This window comes from Hypanus sabinus, chromosome 10 (genome assembly GCF_030144855.1).
Source record: "Hypanus sabinus isolate sHypSab1 chromosome 10, sHypSab1.hap1, whole genome shotgun sequence".
Taxonomy (NCBI): Eukaryota; Metazoa; Chordata; class Chondrichthyes; order Myliobatiformes; family Dasyatidae; genus Hypanus; species Hypanus sabinus.
Window position 1 is genome coordinate 76,916,851 of NC_082715.1, and position 21,926 is coordinate 76,938,776.

Here is a 21,926-nt window from a genome sequence, read left to right on the forward strand (position 1 = left end):
TTTGTTGCCAAGTTTACAGATGATATGAAGATTGGTGGAGGGCACAGGTAGTGTTGTAGAAGGACTTAGACAGATTAGGAGAATGGGCAAGAAAGTGGCAAATGAAATACAATGTTGGAAAATGCATGGCCATGCACTTTGGTAGTAGAAATAAATGTGTGGACTATTTTCTAAACAGGGCGAAAATCCAGGAATCTGAGATGCACAAGGACTTGGGAGTCCTTGTGCAGAACACCCTGAAGGTTAACTTGCAGGTTGAGTTGGTGGTGAGGAAGGTAAATGCCATGTTAGCATTCATTTTAAGAGATCTAGAATATAAGAACAAGGATGTGATGCTGAGGCTTTATAAGGTACTAGTGAGGCTTCACCTCACTATTGTGAACAGTTTTGTGCCCCTCATCTTAGAAAAGATGTGCTGGAATTAGAGAGGGTCTAGAGGAGGTTCACAAGGGTGATTCCAGAAATGAAAGGGTTGTCAGACGAGGAACATTTGATGGTTCTGGGTCTGTACTTGCTGGAATGCAGAAGAATGAAGGTGATCTCATTGAAACCTTTCGGATGTTGAAAGGCCTAGACAGAATAAATGTGGAAAGGATGTTTTCCATGATGGGAGAGTCTAGAACAAGAGGGCACTGCCTCAGGGTAGAGGGGCACCCTTTCAAAACAGAGATGTGGAGAAATTTCTTTAGCCAAAGGGCGGTGAATTTGTTGCCACATGCAGCTGTGGAGGCTAGGTTGTTGAGTGTATTTAAAGCAGAGATTGATAGGTTCTTGATTGCACATGGCATCGAAGGTTGTGGGGAAAAGGCTGGGAACTGGGTTTGATGAGATTTTTATAAAAGGATCAGCTTTGGTTGAATGTTGGAGCAGACTTAATGGGCCAGATGGCCTAATTCTGCTCTTGTGGTCTTATGGTCTTGTAGATCTTGGCTGAAACAAAGGAAAAGCTTTGGAGAAAGATCAAAGCTTTTGCAAGGTCTGTGAAGCACTATAAACTTTTGATAATTGAACTGCTGTTCTAAAATGCAAAGGTTGCTTTTTATCTTGAATAATTTAGCATTTCAATTTATAGACATCCGTGTTTCCTGTTTGGCTTTTGATTTGGGGAATTTTATATGAATGGATTTTATATTGACACATTTTTCCATCAGAAAAAAATACACAGTTTACAATGAGAGCTTCTTGAGCTGCATGTCTACATGTCATGTCTTTCTTATTAGGGATCTTCAAGAAACTGACACTAGCATAAATGTTTCTGGTTTAACTGTGGGAAAACTTTGAATCTGAAAAATACTTCCAGCACTGTAAAGAGATTTAGAGATTATAAATTTGTAAATCATGATCCTCGATGCTGGGCTTTTTGCTTATAACCCTTTTAACTCACCAGAATTATGTTTTGGTAATTTTGGCATATGGCTCAAACCTAAATCGGAGTCATAAATAAGAGACATTCTGCAGATGCTGGAAATCCGAGCAACATACCCAAAATGCTGAAGGAACTCAGCAGGCTAAGCAGCATCTATGGAAAAGAGTATAGTCGATATTTTGGGCCAAGACCCTTCAGAAGGACTGGAGAAAAAAGGATGAGGAGTAGATTTAAAAGATGAGAGAGGGGAGAGAGAAACACAAGATGATAGGTGAAACTGGGAGGGGGAGGGATGAATTAAAGAGCTGGAAAGTTGATTGGGGGAAGTTGGTAGGAGAGAACAGAATGCTTTAGAAGGAAGAAAAGGGGGAGGAGCAGCAGAGGGAGGTGATGGGCAGGCTAGGGGATAAGGTGAGAGAGGGAAAGGGGGACAGGGAATGGTGAAGTGGGAGAAACATTACCGGAAGTTCGAGAAATCGATGTTCATGCCATCTGGTTGGAGGCTACCCAGATAGAATATGAGGTGTCATTCCTCCAACCTGAGTGTGGCCATGGAATGACATATTGGAATGGGAAGTAGAATGAAAGCGAGTGGCCATTGGGATATCATGCTTCTTCAGGTGGATGGAGTGTAGATGCGTGGTGAAATGGTTTCCTAATCTTCATCGGGTCTCACTGATAAACAGGAGGTCATACCGGGAGCGCTGGACACAGTATATGACCCCAACAGACTCACAGGCGAAGTGTTGCTTCACCTGGAAAGCCAGTGGCCACCCAATTTAATTCCACTTCCCATCCCCATTTCAATATGTCAATCCATGACTGTCACTATGTGGCCACACTCAAGTTGGAAGAACAACATCTTGTATTCCTTGCCTGCCCATCGCCTCCCTCTGGTGCTCCTCCACCTTTTCTTTCTTCCATGGTCTTCTGTTCTCTCCTATAGGACTCCCCCCTTCTCCAGCCCTCTATCTCTTTCACCAATCAACTTCCCAGCTCTTTACTTCATCCCTCCTCCTGGTTTCACCTATCACCTTGTGTTTCTCTCTCCTCCTCCCCCACCTTTTAAATGTACTCCTCAACTTTTTCTCCAGTCCTGCCGAAGGGTTTCAGCCCAAAATATCATTTGTACTTTTTTCCATAGATGCTGCCTGGCCTGCTGAGTTCCTGCAGCATTTTGTGTGCATTGTAGTGCAAATACTGAACTTAGCAACAACCAGAGTCACATTCTGGATTTTTAGTTGATATTTAGCTGGGATCTGGAAAGGTTGTATTCACAATTCTACTGTTTATTGCTTTAGTACTATTCGTTGACTACCTGACACTGTGGATTGTGAAGAAAAGTTAGAAGCTACTCAGTCTCCTCACAGTAGTGGTTCAGTAAATCAAAAGCAAAACTGCACTTGTGAGAGATTGACTTGTATGTATCATAGAACGTAGAACAGTACAGCCCATGATGTTGTCCAGGCCATTCAGCCCATGATGTTGTGCTGACCCTTTAACCTACCAAGATCAATCTAACTCCTTCCTTCCACACGACTCTTAATTTTTATTTCAACCATCTCTTAAATATCCCTAATGTATCTGACTTCACCACCACCCAGGCAGCATGTTCTATGCACCGAGCACTACCACTTTCTGTTTATCATTCACAGTGACCTAAGATAAACGTATAGGTGGCTTTTTTTGGTATCAATAGGACAAATAAAAGTGGAGAGAGAGGAGAAACTAGTTCTGCCATTTGTAAGAACAAACATGTGTAAGCTCATCCAGCTTTTGAATTTATTAATATTATGGGAGCTCATTTGTGTAAGTCAGATGTTCTTAACTAGGATGTTCTGCACAATTAACCAGATCAAGATTTCTAGTTAGTATCATAAGACATGTATTGGACGGCTGCTTCAGTAGGTTTTTCAACCAAGTGCAAGGTACCAATGGTACAATGCAGATTTTAGACTTATTTTACAGTTCTGATCATTGAATAATTCTCCACTGCATTCAAATATCATTCAAAGCTGAGCTGTGTCATAGTGAATTGCTGGAATGCTCGACAATGAAATTAGCATTGACTGTTCTATTTTACAGTTAAGTTTTTCACTGTGATCCAGTCTTTAAAATAGTTTGCATTAGAGTACCAGTACAAAAACTTAGGTCATTTTTGTTGTTTAACATAGCTGGGAGGAAAATTAGTTTGTAATTTATTCAAAACTTAAATATTAAAAGATCATACTGGTTTTGAAAAGGTTAAGATGAAGTGGCAGAACCCAGGGCTCTTGCCTTATGGATGGAATTAATGTTGCCGTGACAACGTCATTATACACTGCCAATGACTGATGAACCTGTCTCCCAGAATGAATGAGGCATCAAGAATGGCACAAGGTTAAAAAAAATGGGTGTGTCAGATTCTGCTGACAATTAGATGATCAGGACAGATACAATGGTGTCATTAAACCCCAGTGGTTGAGCAGAAAGCCAGTGTAATGCCTCATGCCTGAAATCCACTCAAAAGGCAGGCCCATTGTTCCACAGAGCATGAGCAAACATCTGAACGGTTCAGAGTCTAATAAATAATTCACAGCTGTCCATGCATTATAAATATAGAGATTAATCTGACTTTCATAATCCCTATCCTGTTCATTTGTTGAAATGCTATATTTATACTGATTCAATTCATAGCTCACAGAAGTTCACCAAAGAATAGTCAATTGCATTTATCTGGTAAATCAAAATTTATTCAGTTAAGTCATTAATTTATTTCACTGTAAAAAGAATAAGTGCTTTTAGTAGTTATGTATTTCTATCCAAATCAATATGATTATTTCAATATTTGAAAAAATCATGTACTGATCAAAATAAGTTTCTGCTCAGAATTCTGGTAATTTTGGAAACAATCCATATGGAGTAAATGTAATCCAGCATCAGAAGAGATGTGGGTGTTAGATGGTACAAGAGAGTTTGCTGCACATGGCAGATTACCACAATGTGTGAATATTGTTTAGATTAGCATCTTAAAAATGCATTATCATGGAGTTCCAATGAAAGATCATTGATCTGAACAAACAATTCTTTCTTCCATTGAAACAATTTTTTTTTTCAGATTTCCAATATTTGCAATTTTACATTCTTGATTCATTTGAATTTAACCTCCTTTGTGGTATGTGCATTCAACATTGTTTTCAGCTTCTCAACTTTACATGGCTGAAATGTCAGAAATGTTAAGAATTGGCAGTTTGTCCTATGTTCTGGATTCCAAGTTGATTTGCATTACTGCCCCCATTCTGCCTCAGTAGGATATGCTACTGGAGAAACCGACATGGATTTAATATTGCCTGTTCTCAGTTAGAATATGAATTGGCAATCCAGCTTTCTGATAGTTGTTCAATACAATGCCTAATAGAACGTAACTTCAGAAACTTTATAGGCAAAGAATTTTTTTTACTTGCTCAGTCATCCGTTTAAAAATATAACATCATGGATGAAGACCAGCAAAGACCAAAGATTTTAATTGGATGACTTGTCTTTGTTGCAATTATGATACTTCATAAATATAGCAAAGATAAGAGATCAGGATAAACTTTCTTAATAGGGCAGACTGCTTTCACATGAAAGTGCTAAATAGCTCCATTGTTGAATATGATTGTTGCCCTGTTGTGAATACTTGTGAAATTGTATTCAGTAAATCTGTAACTTTTGTTTTGGCTATTTGACTAACAAAGTGAGTACAAGTCAGCCGGATTCTTGAACCATGCTAGCTCAGCAATATCTTCCAATGGAGGCAGTTTGGCACCTTAAATAGCTTATTTATGACAGAACTAAAGAGATGTCCTCCATCTTCAAAGAAAGGAGCTTCACTTTCTCCACCATCAACGCTGCCCTCAACTGTATCTCTTCCATTTTGCGCACGTCTACCCTCACCCCATTCTTCCACCACCACTCCAGGGATAGGGTTCCTCTTGTGTTCACCTACCACCCTACCAGCGTCTGCATCCAGCACGTAATTCTGTGTAACTTCAAACATCTCCAGTGAGATCCAACCACCAAGCACATCTTCCAACCTCCTCTCTTCCCCCCCCCCAAACTTTCTGCTTTCTGGAGGTATCACTCCCTAAAAGACTCCCTTGTCCATTTGTCCTCCCCATTGATCTCCCTTCTGGCACTTGTCCTTGCAAGTGGGACAGTGCTACACCTGCCCGACACCTCTTCCCTCACTACCATTTAGGGCCCCAGTTTTTCCAGGTGAAGCAACATTGTTGGGGGTCATCTACTGTATCTGGTTCCCCAAGTGTGGCCTTTTATATATCAATAAGATCCAATGTAGAATGGGAGCACCTGGCTAGCACCTATGCCTATGTCTGTTAGAAAAAAAGCAGGATCTCCTGGCCACCCATTTTAATTCTACTTTCTATTCCCATTCTGACATGCTAATCCATGGTTTCCTCTACTGCTGTGATGAGGCCACACTCAAGTTGGAGGAGCAACACCTTATATTCCATCTGGGTGGTCTCCAACCTGATGACATGAACATCGATTTCTCGAACTTTGAATAATGGCTACGTCCCCCTCCCACTTCACCATTCCCTATTTCCATTTCCCTCTCTCTAATTTTCTCTTGAACTGCCTGTCACGTTTGTCTGGTGCTCTTCCCCTTCCCTTTCTTCCGTGGACCTCTGTCCTCTCCTGTCAGGTTCTCCCTTCTCCAGCACATTATCTTTTTCACAAATTGACTTCCCAGCTTATTACTTCATCCCTCCCTCCTCTTGGTTTCACCTATCTCCTTTTAGTTCTTCCTCTCCTCCCCCACCTTCTTACTCTGACTTCTCATCTTCTTCAGTCCTGATGAAGGGTCTCTGCCTGAAATGTTGACTGTTTACTCTTTTCCATAGATGCTGTCTGGCCTGCAGAGTTCCTCCAGCATTGTGTGTGTGTGTGTGTGTGTGTGTGTGTGTGTGTTATTTATGACAGAACCCACATACAGTGCCTATAAAAAGTATTTACCCCCTTGGAAGTTTTCATGTTTTACAACATTGAATCACAGTGGATTCAATTTGGCTTTTTTGACACTAATCAACAGAAAAAGACTTCCATGTCAAAGTGAAAACAGATCTCTATGAAGTGATCTAAATTAATTACAAATATAAAACACAAAATAATTGATTGCATAAGTCTTCACATCCCCTTTAATATGACACTTTTATATGATAATATGACACTGGTGCAACCAATTGGTTTTAGAAGTCACATAATTAGTTAAATAGTGATCTGTTTTTGGAGATTTGTGTGTGTGCAGAAAAGGTGTTTTAACTGATTTAGTATAAATACACCTAAATCTGGAGAGTCCAACTGCTGGTGAGTCAGTATCCCAGCAAAAACTACACCATGAAGACAAAAGAACAACTTCACAAAAAGGTTATTGGAAAGCACAAGTCAGGAGATGGAGGCAAGAAAATTTGGAAATCACTGAATATCGCTTGTAGTACAGTTAAGTCAATCATCAAAGAATGGAAAGAATATGGGATAGCTGTAAATCTGCCGGCCATCCTCAAAAACTGAGTGACCATGCAAGAAAGGGTCTAGTGAGGGAGGCCACCAAGAGACCTATGACAACTCTGGAGGATTTACAAGTTTCATTGGCTGAGCTGGGAATCACTGTGCATGCAAAAGCTGTTGCCCATGTTCTTCACCAGTTTCAGCTTTATGGGAGTGAAGCAGTGAGAAAGCCACTGTTGAAGGAAACTCACATGAAACCTTAGCTAGGGTTTGCCATAAGGCATGTGAGAGACTCTAAAGAAGGTTCTATGGTCTGATGAAACCAACATTGAGCTTTTTGGCCATTTGACTAAACGCTATGTTTGGCATAAGCCAAACACCACACATCATCAAAAGCACGCCTTCCAGAAGACATAGAGCAGAATTAAGCCATCTGGCCCATCAAGTCCACTCCACCATTCAATCATGGGTGATCCTTTTTCTTTCTCCTCCTCAACCCCAGTTCCCGGCCTTCTCCCCATAACCTTTGATACCATGTCCAATCAAGAACCTATCAATCTCTGCCTTAACCCAATGACCTGGCCTCCACAGCTGCATATGGCAACAAATTCCACAAATTCATTATTCTTTGGCTAAAGAAATTTAGAATCAGAATCAGATTTATTATCACCGGCATGTGACGTGAAATTTGTTAACTTAGCGGCAGTAGTTCAATGCAATACATAATCTAGCGGAAAGAGAAAAAATTAAATTAAAAAATAATAAACAAGTAAATCAATTATATATAGTGAAAAGATTAAAAAATGTGCAAAAACACAAATACTGTATATTTTAAAAAAGTGAGGTAGTGTCCAAAGATTCAATGTCCCTTTAGCAATCAGATAGCAGAGGGGAAGATGCTATTCCTGAATTGATGTGTGTGTGCCTTCAGGCTTCTGTACCTCCTACCTGATGGTAACAGAGAGAAAAGGGCATGCCCTCAGTGCTGGAGGTCCTTAATAATGGACGCTGCCTTTCTGAGACACTGTTCCCTGAAGATGTCATGGGTACTTTGTAGGCTAATACCCAAGATGGAGCTGACTAGGTTTACAACTTTCTGAGGCTTCTTTCAGTTATGTGTGGTGCCCCCCCCCCCCCCAATACCAGACAGTGATGCAGTCTGTCAGAATGCTCTCCACGGTACAACTATAGAAGTTTTTGAGTGTATTTGCTGACATGCCGAATGTCTTCAAACTCCTAATGAAGTATAGCTGCTGTCTTGCAGTCTTTATAACTACATTAATATGTTGGGACCAAGTTAGATCCTCGGAGATCTTGACACCCAGGAACTTGAAGCTGCTCACTCTCTCCACTTCTGATCCCTCTATGAAAATTGGTATGTGTTCCTTTGTCTTACCCTTCCTGAAGTCCATAATCAGCTCTTTCATCTTACTGATGTTGAGTGCCAGATTGTTGCTACGGCACCACTCCACTAGTTGGCATATCTCTCTCCTGTATGCCCTGTCATTACCACCTGAGATTCTACCAACAATGGTTGTAACATCGTGAATCTATAGATGGTATTTGAGCTGTGCCTAGCCACACAGTCATGTGTATATAGAGAGTAGAGCAGTGGGCTAAGCACACACCCCTGAGATGATTTTTCTGCATCTCTGTTTTGAAAGGGCACCCCTCTATCCTGAGGTTGTGCCCTCTTGTCCTAGACTCTCCCACCATAGGAAATGTCCTGTTCCACATCTACTCTGTCTAGGCCTTTCAAAGTTTAAAAGGTTTCAATGAGATTCCCCCCCCCCCCCCCCCCGCCTATCCTACTGATCTTCAGTCAGTACAATGCCAGAGCCATCAAACGTTCCTTTTATGATAACTCTTTCATTCCTGAATCATCCTTGTGAACTTCCTCTGGACCCTCTCCAATGACAGCACATCTTTCCTAAGATGAGGAACCCAAAACTGTTCACAATACTCAAGGTGAGGCCTCACCAGTGCCAAATACAGCCTCAGCATCACATCCTTGCTCTTGTATAAATGAATGCTAACATAGCATTTGCCTTTCTCACCACTGACTCAACCTGCAAGTTAACCTTCAGGGTGTTCTGCACAAGGACTCCCAAGTTTCTTTGCATCTCAGAGTTTTGAATTTTCTCACAGTTTGGAGATTAGTCCGCACGTTTATTTCTACTGCCAAAGTGAATGGCCTTGCATTTTCTAACATTGTATTTCATTTGCCACTTTCTTGCCCGTTCTCCTAATCTGTCTAAGTCCTTCTGCATTCTACCCGTTTCCTCAACACAATCTTCGCATCATCTGCAAACTTGGCAACAAAGCCATCTATTCCATCATCTAAAGCATTGATATACAGCATAAAAAGAAGTTGTCCCAACACCGACCCCTGCAGAAAACCACTAGTCACTGGCAGCCAACCAGAAAAAGATCCTTTTGTTCCCACTCGCTGCCTCCTACTAATCAGCCAATGCTCCAACCACGTTAGTAACTTTCCTGTAATACCATGGGCTCTACAGCATCCCTACCGTGAAGCATGGTGGTGGCTGCATCATGCTGTGGGGATGCTTCACTGCAGAGGCCCTGGAAGGCTTGTGAAGGTAGAGGGCAAAATGAATACAGCAAAATACAGGGAAATCCTGGAGGAAAACCTGATGCCGTCTGCAAGAGAACTGCAACTTGGGAGAAGATTTGTTTTCCAGCAAGACAATGTCCCCAAGCATATAGCCAAATTTACACAGGAATGGCTTAAAAACAACAATGTTGATGTACTAGAGTGACCAAGACAGAATCCAGTCATCAATCCAATTGAGAATTTGTGGCTGGACTTGGAAAAAGGCTGTTCAAACATGATCCCCATGCAATCTGAGCGAGCTTGAGCAGATTTATAAAGAATAATGGGGAGACATTGCAGTGTCCAGATGTGCAAAGCTGATAGAGACCTTGAGCCTTGATACGACTCAAGGCTGTAATTGCTGCCAAAAGTACATCTACTAAATACTGACTTGAAGGGGGTGAATACTTATGCAATCAATTATTTTCTGTTTTTATTTGTAATTAAATCACTGCAGAGATCTATTTTCACTTTGATAGGAAGAAGGCTTTTTCTGTTGATCAGTGTCAAAAATAGTCAAAATAAATTCAATGTGATTCACTATTGTAAACCAATAAAACATGAAAACTTCCAAGTGGGAAGTTTTTATAGACACTGTATATGATTCCACTGAGAAGTTTCATAGAGTAACTAGGAATAGACTGCAGATACATGCAAGTCCCAAGAAAGAGAAAATGACCACATGTATAACATTTTAGGTGGTACAAAACTGTTGCAGCTCAGAGTGTTCCAGAGTTTGAAGTTCAATTCCAGTGCCATTCTGAAATGCATCTATATATGTACTCCCAGTGGAATGTGTGTGTTTTCCCTGGGTGCTCCAGTTTCCTCACACAGTCCATTGGCATACTGGGTAGGTTAATAGGTCATTGTACGTAGTCCTATCATTGAGTTAGGGTTAATCGTGGTTGTGGAGTTGCTGAGATGGAGTGGCTGAAAAGGTGGTAAGAGCCTACTTCATGCTGTATCACTAAATAAATAAAATAAATATTTTCAGGGAATAACGGTACAAAATTATTTGTTTTATTGAAGAAAGTTATTGTGTATGAATATTTTGGTGCTGCTTAATTAAATATCCCCTTTGTTTCAAATAAAATCCCAGCCTCTTGCGTATAGTATTTGTCTAGCTCCAGCAACGTGGTAAATCTTTTCTATGCCTTCTCTAATGGTTTCACACCCTTTCTCTGTTGTAGTGACCAGAATTGTAAGTGATACTCTGTTTTTGTCAAGACTTATGTATAATTCTAGTATGATATTCCAACTCTTTTATTCCATACCTCTTTTTTGACTGTTAAGGTATACACCTTCCATCTGTGAGATATTGTTAAACTGCATTCCTCTTGAAAAAGGATCTAGTGCTTTGCTGGCGTATATGACAAATAAACTCTCCTTGGGCTACCAGCTGGGTGCAAGTATTGATTTTAACTGACGCTTTGATGACAAACTCTGCCATCTTCATCAGGGATGAAGAGCATCTATTATTCTTGTCTCATCCCATCATTTGTGCCTTCATAACTTCTCGCATGGCTGTTTTGCTGTTTTATAGATAGATTTCTGTCATTAGTCCTAAATAAATGTCTGTTTAAGCAGACTTGTGGACCAGTATCCTCATCTTGGGACAACTGCATTCACCTATCTATCCTATATTTGCTAACTACATTGTCTGTGAGCCTAGCATCAGCTTATTTTTAAGACTTCCATCCTTCAATCAAGCCTACCACAGCCTTGCCACTCCCTTCCTCAGCCATACAATCCTGAATGCTCACTGGACGTTAAAGTCTTGTCTCTTGCTTATTCACTGATTTTAAATCATTACTACTGGTGGTCTTATGTTAAGTTAATAGGCTTTTTACCCCTCCATCTCTCTCTCACCCATTCAGACTCTAAAATCTAACTGTTTGAGCAAGCCTATGATCACTTGTCATGATGTTTCTTTCATTTCTTCACAAGGAATATCTTAGCTGAGTAGATCTGGCCTTGGTCTAAATGGGAATAAATCAGAAGATGTGTAGCCTGGGTGGTTGATGGTTGGGTTGAGCTGTTCTCAGATCTTAGCAATTTACTTACAAACATTTCACCACCAAGTGAGGAGACATCGTCAGTATGCTGTTGATTCATAATCAACAGCGTACTGACAATGTTTCCTCATATGGCGACGAAACACTTGCAAGTAAGTTGCCAAGACTGGAGAATAATTCAGCTCAACTAAATGGAGATGTTTCTTTTTGGTTCATCATTGTTATTTTTAATGAGTATGCAAAATCTAACCTAATTATGATACATTCCACCAAATGCTAACTATTACCAAACTTCATTCTCTCATGGCAAGTACAGAGCTGGTTTGTTTTTGATGGACCTGATATTTACAAAACTTCATGCACACGTCTGAAGAAGTGAGGATGATGTGCTGCGCTGGTCTATGTTCTTAAGCCTTAAATCCAAAACTTTCCTCAAGTGCGGTCTGACCAATGCCTTATAAAGCTTTGACATTATGTCCTTGCTCCTGAATTCTAATCCTGTATGCCTTTATTCCTTCTGCCAACACATGACCATACCAGATTTATCAGGTAAGGAAATCTGGCTGATTTTGATCTGTTTTATCATGTGCCTCCAAGTACCCTGAAACTTCATCCTTAATAATGGACTCCAACGATTTACCAATTACCGAAGTTAGGCTAAATGGTCTATAGTTTCCTTTCTTCTGCCTCACTCCTTTCTTAAAGAGTGGAGTGTCATTTGCACTTTTCCAGTCCTCTGGAACTACTCCAGAATCCAGTGATTCTTGAAAGATCATTACTAATGCCTCTACAATCTCTTCAGCTACTTCTTAAAGAACCCTGGACTTTATTCCATCTGGCCCAGGTGACTTATCTACCTTCAGACATTTTAACTTCCGAAGCAGCTTCTCCTTAATAATAGCAACCACACTTACTTCTGTCCCGACACTCTTGAATTTCTGGCATACTGCTAGGGATTCCCACAGTGAAAACTGATGCACAAAAACAAAAAAAAAAGCATCCAGTAAGCAGCAATTTTCCTGGTGAAAATGCCTTCTCAATGAGGAGACTCAGAGGAGAATGACCATACTGGTTCAAGGTGACATGACGGTGACAGAAACTCAAATAGCCATGTGTTACAACAGTGGTGTTTAGCAAAGCATCTCTGAAATCATATCATGTTGAACCTTGAAGTGGATGGGCAACACCGTGAACATTCACTCAGTGGTCACTTTAGGGTGTGTCTAATAAAGTAGCCACTGAATGTATGTGCTGCTGTCCATGGCTCATTAATGGCAAGGACAATAACAAAGCCAGTTTGTCCATTTACTTATTAATTGGCCAGTGGACAGCTTAGTAAGTTCCCATTTTAAGTGATAGCTTGAAACAATTGTCATTGTCTTTATCATTCCTTCCCTAACGTTTAATGGTCAGAATAGATTTTCATGAGTTTGGACATACAGTTTGCTGCACATAAACTCACAAGCTGATATGGTTTTGTCCTAAGGGCAACATTGCTTAGCGTTTGAAAGATCAAAGGCTCAGACAGGCAATTGAAGCGTATAAAGGGAGCATTGCTCAGATTACTGAAGTATTTCATCTGAAGACTAAGCTTTGTGAAATTTTAATGCAGTTTTAACCCATTTTAGAACTTGAAAGTGTTTCATGTATACACTTGCTGTAAGTTACTTATAAATATTCATTGTGTTTCAGAATTACTGATTTTGATTACTAAAGCCTCATCGTTTAAGTGTACGCAGTATTACTACTTAAGTACATTTCTTATTTTTCCTTCATAGTTTTATTCAATTCCATGCTTTGAACACCATTTTCTTCTTTGACAATCCACTATTAAACCTTGTACACATGCTATACAGCATAATGCAGAGTTTTAATATGAACTGTTGTCATGATGAAGAATTGGAAACAGTTTCTGAGTAAGTTGAGACAGATACTTGTAAAATTAAATTATTTTTTCATTAAATTAATCAACTGAAGTACCTGGCATGCAGATACGACATAAATTATTTTATTTAGCAGTACAGTATAGAATAGACCCGCCCAACTAGCTGTTCCACCCAGCAACCCACCTGTTTAATATTAGCCTGATCTTGGACAATTTCCAATGACCAATTAACCTACCAGCAGGTATGTCTTTGGAATGTGGGAAGTAAATGGAACACCTGGAGGAAACCCTCAGTCATGGGGTTTCCCATGACAAACTCCATACAGATGGTGCTAGAATTGAACTCTGACCTCTGACATCCCAAGCTGAATAGCTAACCTCTAAACTATTGTGGCAGTATGCTCAATTGGAATGCAGACTGAGTGTTTTATTGCAAGGCTTTGGAGTACAACAGGTAGGAATGTTTGATTCAATTTTATAGACACCAGTAAGACTGCAGCTGGAATACTGTGCATACATTTGGCCTCCATATTTGGTGACAGTACAGACAAGGTTCACAGGATTGAAAGGACAGGTGCGCAGATTGGGTCTGTGTTCATCCTAATTTGGAAGTCTCACAGAGGACCTTATAAGGTTGAGAGGATTGATTGGGAGGGTGCTGAGTAAATGTTTCGCACAGAGGACTATATAGTATAAATTCAGAATAAGGGACCACATATTAATGACAAAGAAGGAAATTATGCTCTGAATCTTCTAACTCTTGATTCTGCACCCCTGGGTGTTCTGGAGGTGGGAGTGATCAAATATATTCAGGGTAGACATTGACTTATATTTGAACTTTAAAAGTGTCAAAGGAAATGGCAGAACAGGAAAATGCTATTGAGGCAAAGATCAGATGAGCCATGATTTTGCTGAATAGTGGAACAGGTTTAAGGGGCCAATTGTCCTGTTCCTATTTATTTTCTTACATATCTTCACTTGAGAGTAATGAGCTATATTAAAATGTCATTTCAATGAAAGGGACACTGGAAACTTGGTGGACGTCACATTTGTCCAAAGAGAAGTCTATGTTTACTTTAAAATCTTATCTTCTCTGACCATGTATTTTAATATCTCTTCTTCCTTTTGTTCTCAATAATATAACAGTGTTTATATGGTTAGATTGTTGGAGGGACAAAAGGAAGGTTTCTCCATTTATTCACTAAAATAAAAGCAAGTCACAGAGGATCTTGTGGGAAAAATGGTTTATGTTTTTAGGTGTCTTTAGTGACCATAAGATGCTCTGAGGTACTTTACAAGCAATAAAGTGGTGTTTTGAAGTTTAATTCCTCTTGAAAGATTGTACGCAGCATGTTTTGAGAAACAGCACTGAGATGAAAGAGCAAGTAATCTTATTAGTAATATTTGAGTGGTAAATATTGGGAGGATAGACTGAGAACATTTATGAACTTCTCCAAATCAGACATGGCACATTTAACATTGCAGTAGTCCTTCACTTTGCATTTGAAGTCTTGCTCTAAATTATTGGAAAAAATCAAGTGAAGGAGATTTAATCTTTTCACTTGGAGGTGAAACTTATAGATGCTGAACCTTTTACAAAAGGCATGGAACAAATGTATTTTAAAATCTGTAAGTGTTAAATTGTATCAAGAAGGGACTTGTTTTTGCTAATTTTGTGAGTAACTATATAGCTGTTCAGTAAAATAAGACCTTAAGACATAGCAGAATTAGGCTATTCAGCTCATCGAGTCTGCTCCTCCATTCCATCATGGCTGATCCCGATTCCTATTCAACCCCATACACCTGCCTTCTCGCCATATCCTTTGATGCCCAGACTCAATCAGGAAACGATCAACTTCTGCCTTAAATATACCCACTGACTTGGCCTCCACCACAGTCTGTGGCAGAACATTCCATGGATTCACTACTTACTCTCTGGCTTAAAAAAATTCCTCCTTACCTCTGTTTTAAATGGTCTCCCCTCAATTTTGAGGCTGGACCCTCTAGTTCTAGATACCCCCATCATAAGAAACATCCTCTACATTTCCATCCTATCTATTCCTTTCAACTTTCGGTAGGTTTCAATTAGGTCTTCCCGCCACCCCCCCCCCCCCCCCATTCTTCTAAATTCCAATGAGTACAGGCTCAAGCTGCTAAGCACTCTTTATTCTTGAAGTCATCCTCATGAACCTCCTCTGGACTCTTTTCAATGACAACACATCCTTTCTGAGATGTGGGACCCAAAACTGTTGACGAAAGTCCAAGACTAGTGTCTTATAAAGGCTCAGCATTATCTCCTTGCTTTTATATTCCATTCCTCTTGAAATAAATACCAACATTGCATTTGACTTCTTTACCACAGACTCAACCTGTAAATTAACCTTAGAAGAGTCTTGCACAAGGACTGCTAAGTCCCTCTGCACCCCGATATTTAAATAATAGTCTGCACTATTGTTCCTTTTACCAACATGCATTGTCATACACTTTCCAACACTATATTCCATCTGCCAATTTTTTGTCCATTCTTCCAATTTGTCTTAAGTCCTGCTGCAATCTCATTGCTTCCTCAGTACTACCTAACGTTCCACCTATCCTTGTATCATCCACAAGCTTTGGCACAAAGTAATCAATTCTCACTCTGCAGAAACTGGTTGACATGTTTTCTGGTTGAAGAGTGGTTGCATCTCAAAAATACTTAATTGGCTAGAAACTATTGGAACTTCATCAGTTTGTGAAAGGCATTGTATAAGTATAGGTTTATCTGCCTTTTCACATATTTTCTGCTAGTAAATTTACTTTAAAGAGACTGATGTTTGAAGGTGTTGATGGAGGCCTTAGATTGGCTTCCTCTGCTTTATAGCATGGAAACTTGGAGTTTTTGAGTAAAATGAATTCTGCAATTGGAGAGATTGAGATTTAGTAATAATCCATGAAATCATGTATCTGGCAGTCATTTGTTAAAATGATGATTTCTGTTTCAGCTAAGCTTCCAGCATAAAGTTGGAGTCCTTTACTGTAAAGCAGGCCAAAGCACTGAGGAAGAGATGTACAACAATGAGACAGGAAGCCCGGTGTTTGAAGAGTTCCTTGATCTCCTTGGCCACAGGGTGAGACTAAAAGGCTTCAGCAAATATAGAGCACAGCTGGACAACAAAAGTAAGCCAATTTTGCCTTCTGTTTGTTTGCAAACTGATTTTTCTATATATTTTACTTGGTTGAGAGAGGGAACAAGAGGGTTTTCCACAGGGGACCTCAAATCCTGAATTGCGCTTCAAACAATTTATTGAAAAGCACATTTAAGAATTAGCTTTACTTGCCACATGTATTTTGAAACATACTGTGAAATTTGTCAATTGTGTCAAATCAAGTCAGTGAGGATTTTGCTGGGCAGCCCATAATTGTCGCCATACTTTACTCACCAACAGAGCAGGCCTACAACTCAGGAGTTGTAAAGAGTACTTGAAAGTGATTTTCTAGGTTATGGAATCAGTTCACAGTAGTGGTGACTATGTGGTTCAGGAGCTTGAAGGTGGTGTGGGATCTAAGGCGTCTGTACCTTCTGCTTGATGGTCGCATTGAGAAGAGGGCATAGCAAAGCTCATTGCAGGCAAATTGGGGACATTTATTTTAAAAATGGAGTGGTAATGATAGATAACTTCGCCTATCCCAGTATAGAATTGGAAAGTAGTAACATAATAGTAAAACGAGGGAGAAGTTTTCGAAGTGTATTCAAAAGTTGATTGTTAGATTTCTGGCCCATTAAGGAAAACGGCTTTGCAGAATTGGAGCACACCTCAGAAACAACAACCATAATATAGCAAAGGATACAGACAATGCCACGCTAAAAATAGTCAATGCGGATGGACCAATTTCAGTTGGGTAAGAACACATCTACATCAGGTAAATCAAAATCAAGGTATGACATGCAAAATTATAATGAAACAATGGGAAGGCTTTACTGTGTAGATGATTTGAGTACATTCTAAATATATTGCCATCAAGTATATGAGTAGCAAAATTTAAGTCAGGCCTCCATGGAAAAAGATAAAGTAGAGCATATGACAGATGTTATGTTGTTAACAGAAACATAATTGATAAGCAAGGCTACCGTATGCTACTTCAAGATTCAACATCCTGCAGGCATTTGCAGGAATAAAAGAAATACCATATAATTTTCTGAAAACTATACATTAACAGACAAAGACTAACAAACAACCAATGTGCAAATAAAAATAATACTGAGAATGTGAGTTATAAAGAGTCCTTGAAAGTGAGTTCAGAGTAGTAGTATCCAGGTTGGTTGAGGAGGCTTATGGTTGTAGGTTAACAACTGTTCTTCAATCTGGTGATGGGTGTACCTCCTGTTTGATGGTAGTAGCAAGAACAGGGCATGACCTACATGGTTAAGGGTCTTTGATGGACACCAAAAATTCTGCAGTTGCTGGAAATTATGCTAAAAGTGTAATTTCTTGGTGGCCAACCATTTTAATTCCTGTTCCCATTCCCATTCTGACCTGTCGGTCCATGGTCTCCTCTTCTGAGTGATGAGACCACTCTCTGGGTGGAGGAGCAGCACCTAATATTCCGTATTAAGCCTCCAACTTGATGATATGAAACCCAATTTTTTTGTTCTGGTTTAACCAAAAATCCCTCCCCCTTCCCTCGTCGTCTTCAACATCAGAACATTTTTGAACAAGATGTCAGGCCTGTTTGGTGTACCTAATAGAGCATTGAAAACCTGTGCAGCAACTAGCAGGAGTGTTCGAGGACATCTTTAATCTCTCACTGCTGCAGTCAGAGTGTCCCACATCCTTCAAAAGGGCGACAAAGATATCAATGCCCAAGAAGATCAGGATGAGCTGCCTCAACAACTATCGCCCAGTTGCACTCACATTTAGTGTGATGAATTCTTTGAGAGGTTAAACATAGAAACATTAGAAAACCTACAGCACAATACAGGCCCTTCGGCCCACTAAGTTGTGCTGAACATGACCCTACCTTAGAAATTACTAGTCTTACCTGCAGCTCTCTATTTTTCTAAGCTCCATGTATCTATCCAAAAGTCTTTTAAAAGACCCTATCGTATCAGCCTCTACCACCATTGCCGGCAGCCCATTCCACACACTCACCACTCTCTGAGTAAAAACTTTACCCTTGACATCTCCTCTGTACCTACACCCCACCACCTTAAACCTGTGTCCTCTTGTGGCAACCATTTCAGCCCTGGGAAAAAGCCTATGACTATGATCAATGCCTCTTATCATCTTATACACCTCTATCAGGTCACCGCTCATCTACCATTGCTCCAAGGAGAAAAGGCTGAGTTCACGCAACCCATTCTCTTAAGGCATGCTCCCCAATCCAGGCAATATCCTTGTAAATCTCCTCTGCACCCTTTCTATGGTTTCCACATCCTTCCTGTAGTGAGGCGACCAGAACTGAGCACAGTACTCCAAGTGGGGTCTGACCAGGTTCCTATATATCCGCAACATTGCCTCTTGACTCCTAAATTCATTTCCATGATTGATGAAGGCCAATACACATATGCCTTCTTAATCACAGAGTCAACCTGCGCAGCAGCTTTGAGCAACCTATGCACTTGGACTCCAAGATCCCTCTGATCCTCCACACTGCCAAGAGTCTTACCATTAATACTATATTATGCCATCATATTTGACCTACCAAAATGAACAACTTACCACTTATCTGGGTTGAACTCCATTTGCCACATCTCAGCCCAATTTTGCATCCTATCAATGTCCTGCTGTAACCTCTGACAGCCCTCCACACTATCCACAACACTTCCAACCTTTGTGTCATCAGCAAACTTCCTAACCCATCCTTTCATTTCATTATCCAGGTCAATTATAAAAATCATGAAGAGTAAGGGTCCCAGAACAGATCCCTGAGGCACTCCACTGGTGACCGACCTCTATGCAGAATACAACCACTCTTCGCCTTCTGTGGATGAGCCAGTTCTAGATCCACAAAGCAATGTCCCCTTGGATCCCATTCCTCCTCACTTTCTAAATAAATCTTGCAGGGGGTATCTTATCAAGTGCCTTGCTGAAGTCCATAGATACTGCATCTACTACTCTAGCTTCATGTGTATTTAGTCGTATCCTCAAAAAATTCAATCAGGCTTGTAAGGCCTTTGACAAAGCCATGCTGACTGTTCCTAATCATATTATACCTCTCCAAGTGTTCATAAATCCTGCCTCTCAGGATCTTCCCCATCAACTTATCAACCACTGAGGTAAGACTCACTGATCTATAATTTCCTGTCTATTCTCCATTCCCTTTCTTAAATAAAGGAACAACATTCACAATCCTTCAATCCTCCGGAACCTCTCCCATCCCCATTGATGATGCAAAGATCATCGCCAGAGGCTCAGTAATCTCCTCCCTCACCTCCCACAATAGCTTGGGGCACATCTCATCCAGTCCCAGCAACTTATCTAACTTGATGCTTTCCAAAAGCTCCAGCACATCCCCTTACTTAATATCTACATACTCGAGCTTTTTGGTCTGCTGCAAGTCATCACTGCAATCACCAAGATCCTTTTCCATAGTGAATACTGAAGTAAAGTATTTGTTAAGTACCTCTGCTATTTCCTCTGGTTCCATACACACTTTTCCACTGTCACACTTGCTTGATAGGTCCTATTTTTTCATGTCTTATCCTCTTGCTCTTCACATACTCGTAGAATGCCTTGGTATTTTCCTTAATCCTGCCCGCCAAGGCCTTCTCATGGCCCCTTCTGACTCTCCTAATTTCCTTCTTAAGCTCCTTCCTATTAGCCTCATAATCTTCTAGATCTCTAACATTACCAAGCTCTCTGAACCTTTTGTAAGCTTTTCTTCTTGACTAGATTTATTACAGCCTTTGTACACCACGGTTCCTGTACCCTACCATAACTTCCCTGTCTCATTGGAATGTACCAATACAGAACTCCACACAAATATCCCCTGAATATTTACCACATTTCTTCCGTACTTTTCCCTGAGAACATTTGTTTCCAATTTAAGCTTCCAATTTCCTGCCTGATAGTCTCATAATTCCCCCTTGCTCCAATTAAATGGTTTTCTAATTTGTCTGTTCTTATCTCCCTCCAATGCTATTGTAAGGGAGATAGAATTATGATCACTATCTCCAAAATGCTCTTCCACTGAGAGATCTGACACCTGACCTGGTTCATTTCCCAATACCAAATCAAGTGCAGCCTCTCCTCTTGTAGGCTTATCTGCATATTGTGTCAAGAAACCTTCCTGCACAATCCTAACAAACTCCACCCCATCTAAACCCCTCTCTCTAGGGAGATGCCAATAGATATTTGGGAAATTTAAATCTCCCATCACAACAACTCTGTTATTATTAAACCTTTCCAGGATGTGTTTCCCTGTCTGCTCCTCCATATCCCTGTTACTGTTGGGTGGCCTATAAAAAAAACACCCTGTAAAGTTATTGACCCCTTCCTGTTCCTAACCTCCACCCACAGAGACTCCGTAGACAATCCCTCCATGACGTCCACCTTTTCTGCAGCCGTGACACTATCTCTGATCAACAGTGCCACGCCCCCACCTCTTTTGCCTCCCTCCCTGTCCTTTCTGAAACATCTAAAACCCGGCACTTGAAGTACCCATTCCTGTCCCTGAGCCATCCAGGTCTCTGTAATGGCCACCACATCATAGCTCCATTACTGATCCACACTCTCATCTGCTTTGTTCACAACACTCCTTGCGTTAAAATAGACACATCTCAAACCTTTGGTCTGAGCGCATCCCATCTCTATCACCTGCCTATCCTCCCTCTCGCACTGTCTACAAGCTTTCTCTATTTGTGAGCCAACCTCCTCTTTCCCAATCTCTTCAGTTCGGTTCCCACCCCCAACAATTCTAGTTTAAACTCTCCCCAGTAGCCTTAGCAAACCTCCCCACCAGGATATTGGTCCCCCTGGGATTCAAGTGCAACCCGTCCTTTTTGTACAGGTCACACCTGTCCCAACAGAGGTCCCAATGATCCAGAAATCTGAATCCCTGCCACCTGCTCGAATCCCTTAACCACACATTTATCCTTCACCTCATTCTATTCCTATTCTCACTGTTGTGTGGCACAGGCAGTAATCCAGAGATTACTACCTTTGCGGTCCTGCTTCTCAACTTCTTTCCTAACTCCCTGTAGTCTTTTGTCATAACCTCTTCTCTTTTCCTACCTATGTCATTGGTACCAATGTGTACCATGACCTCTGGCTGTTCTCCCTCCCACTGCAGGATATCTCGGACACAATCTGAAGCATCCCGGACCCTGGCACCTGGAGGGGAAGCTACCATCCGAGTTTGTTTCCTGCATCCGCAGAATTGCTAGTCTGACCCCCTAACTATAGAGTCCCCTATCACTACTGCCTTCCTCTTCCTTTCCCTACCCTTCTGAGCCTCAGGGTCAGACTCTGAGCCAGAGGCGTGGCCACAGGGGTACTCTCTAGTTCCTGACTCTTCCCCTTCCCCTTCCTGACTGTGACCCACTTGTCTGTCTCCTGTGGCCCCGGTGTGACCACCTGC

The 21,926-nt window shown here is 40.8% G+C and overlaps 1 protein-coding gene across 4 annotated transcripts in view; it reads left to right on the forward strand.

Annotated features, from left to right (window-relative positions):
• The window catches only part of LOC132400777 (signal-induced proliferation-associated 1-like protein 2), a 503,978-nt gene that overhangs the window by 245,079 nt on the left and 236,973 nt on the right, over nt 1-21,926 (forward strand). For all 4 annotated transcript variants that reach the window (XM_059982129.1, XM_059982126.1, XM_059982128.1 and 1 more), the window contains one exon: nt 16,349-16,523. In XM_059982129.1, coding sequence (XP_059838112.1) covers nt 16,349-16,523 — 175 coding nt within the window. The remainder of the gene's footprint in view (nt 1-16,348; nt 16,524-21,926) is intronic.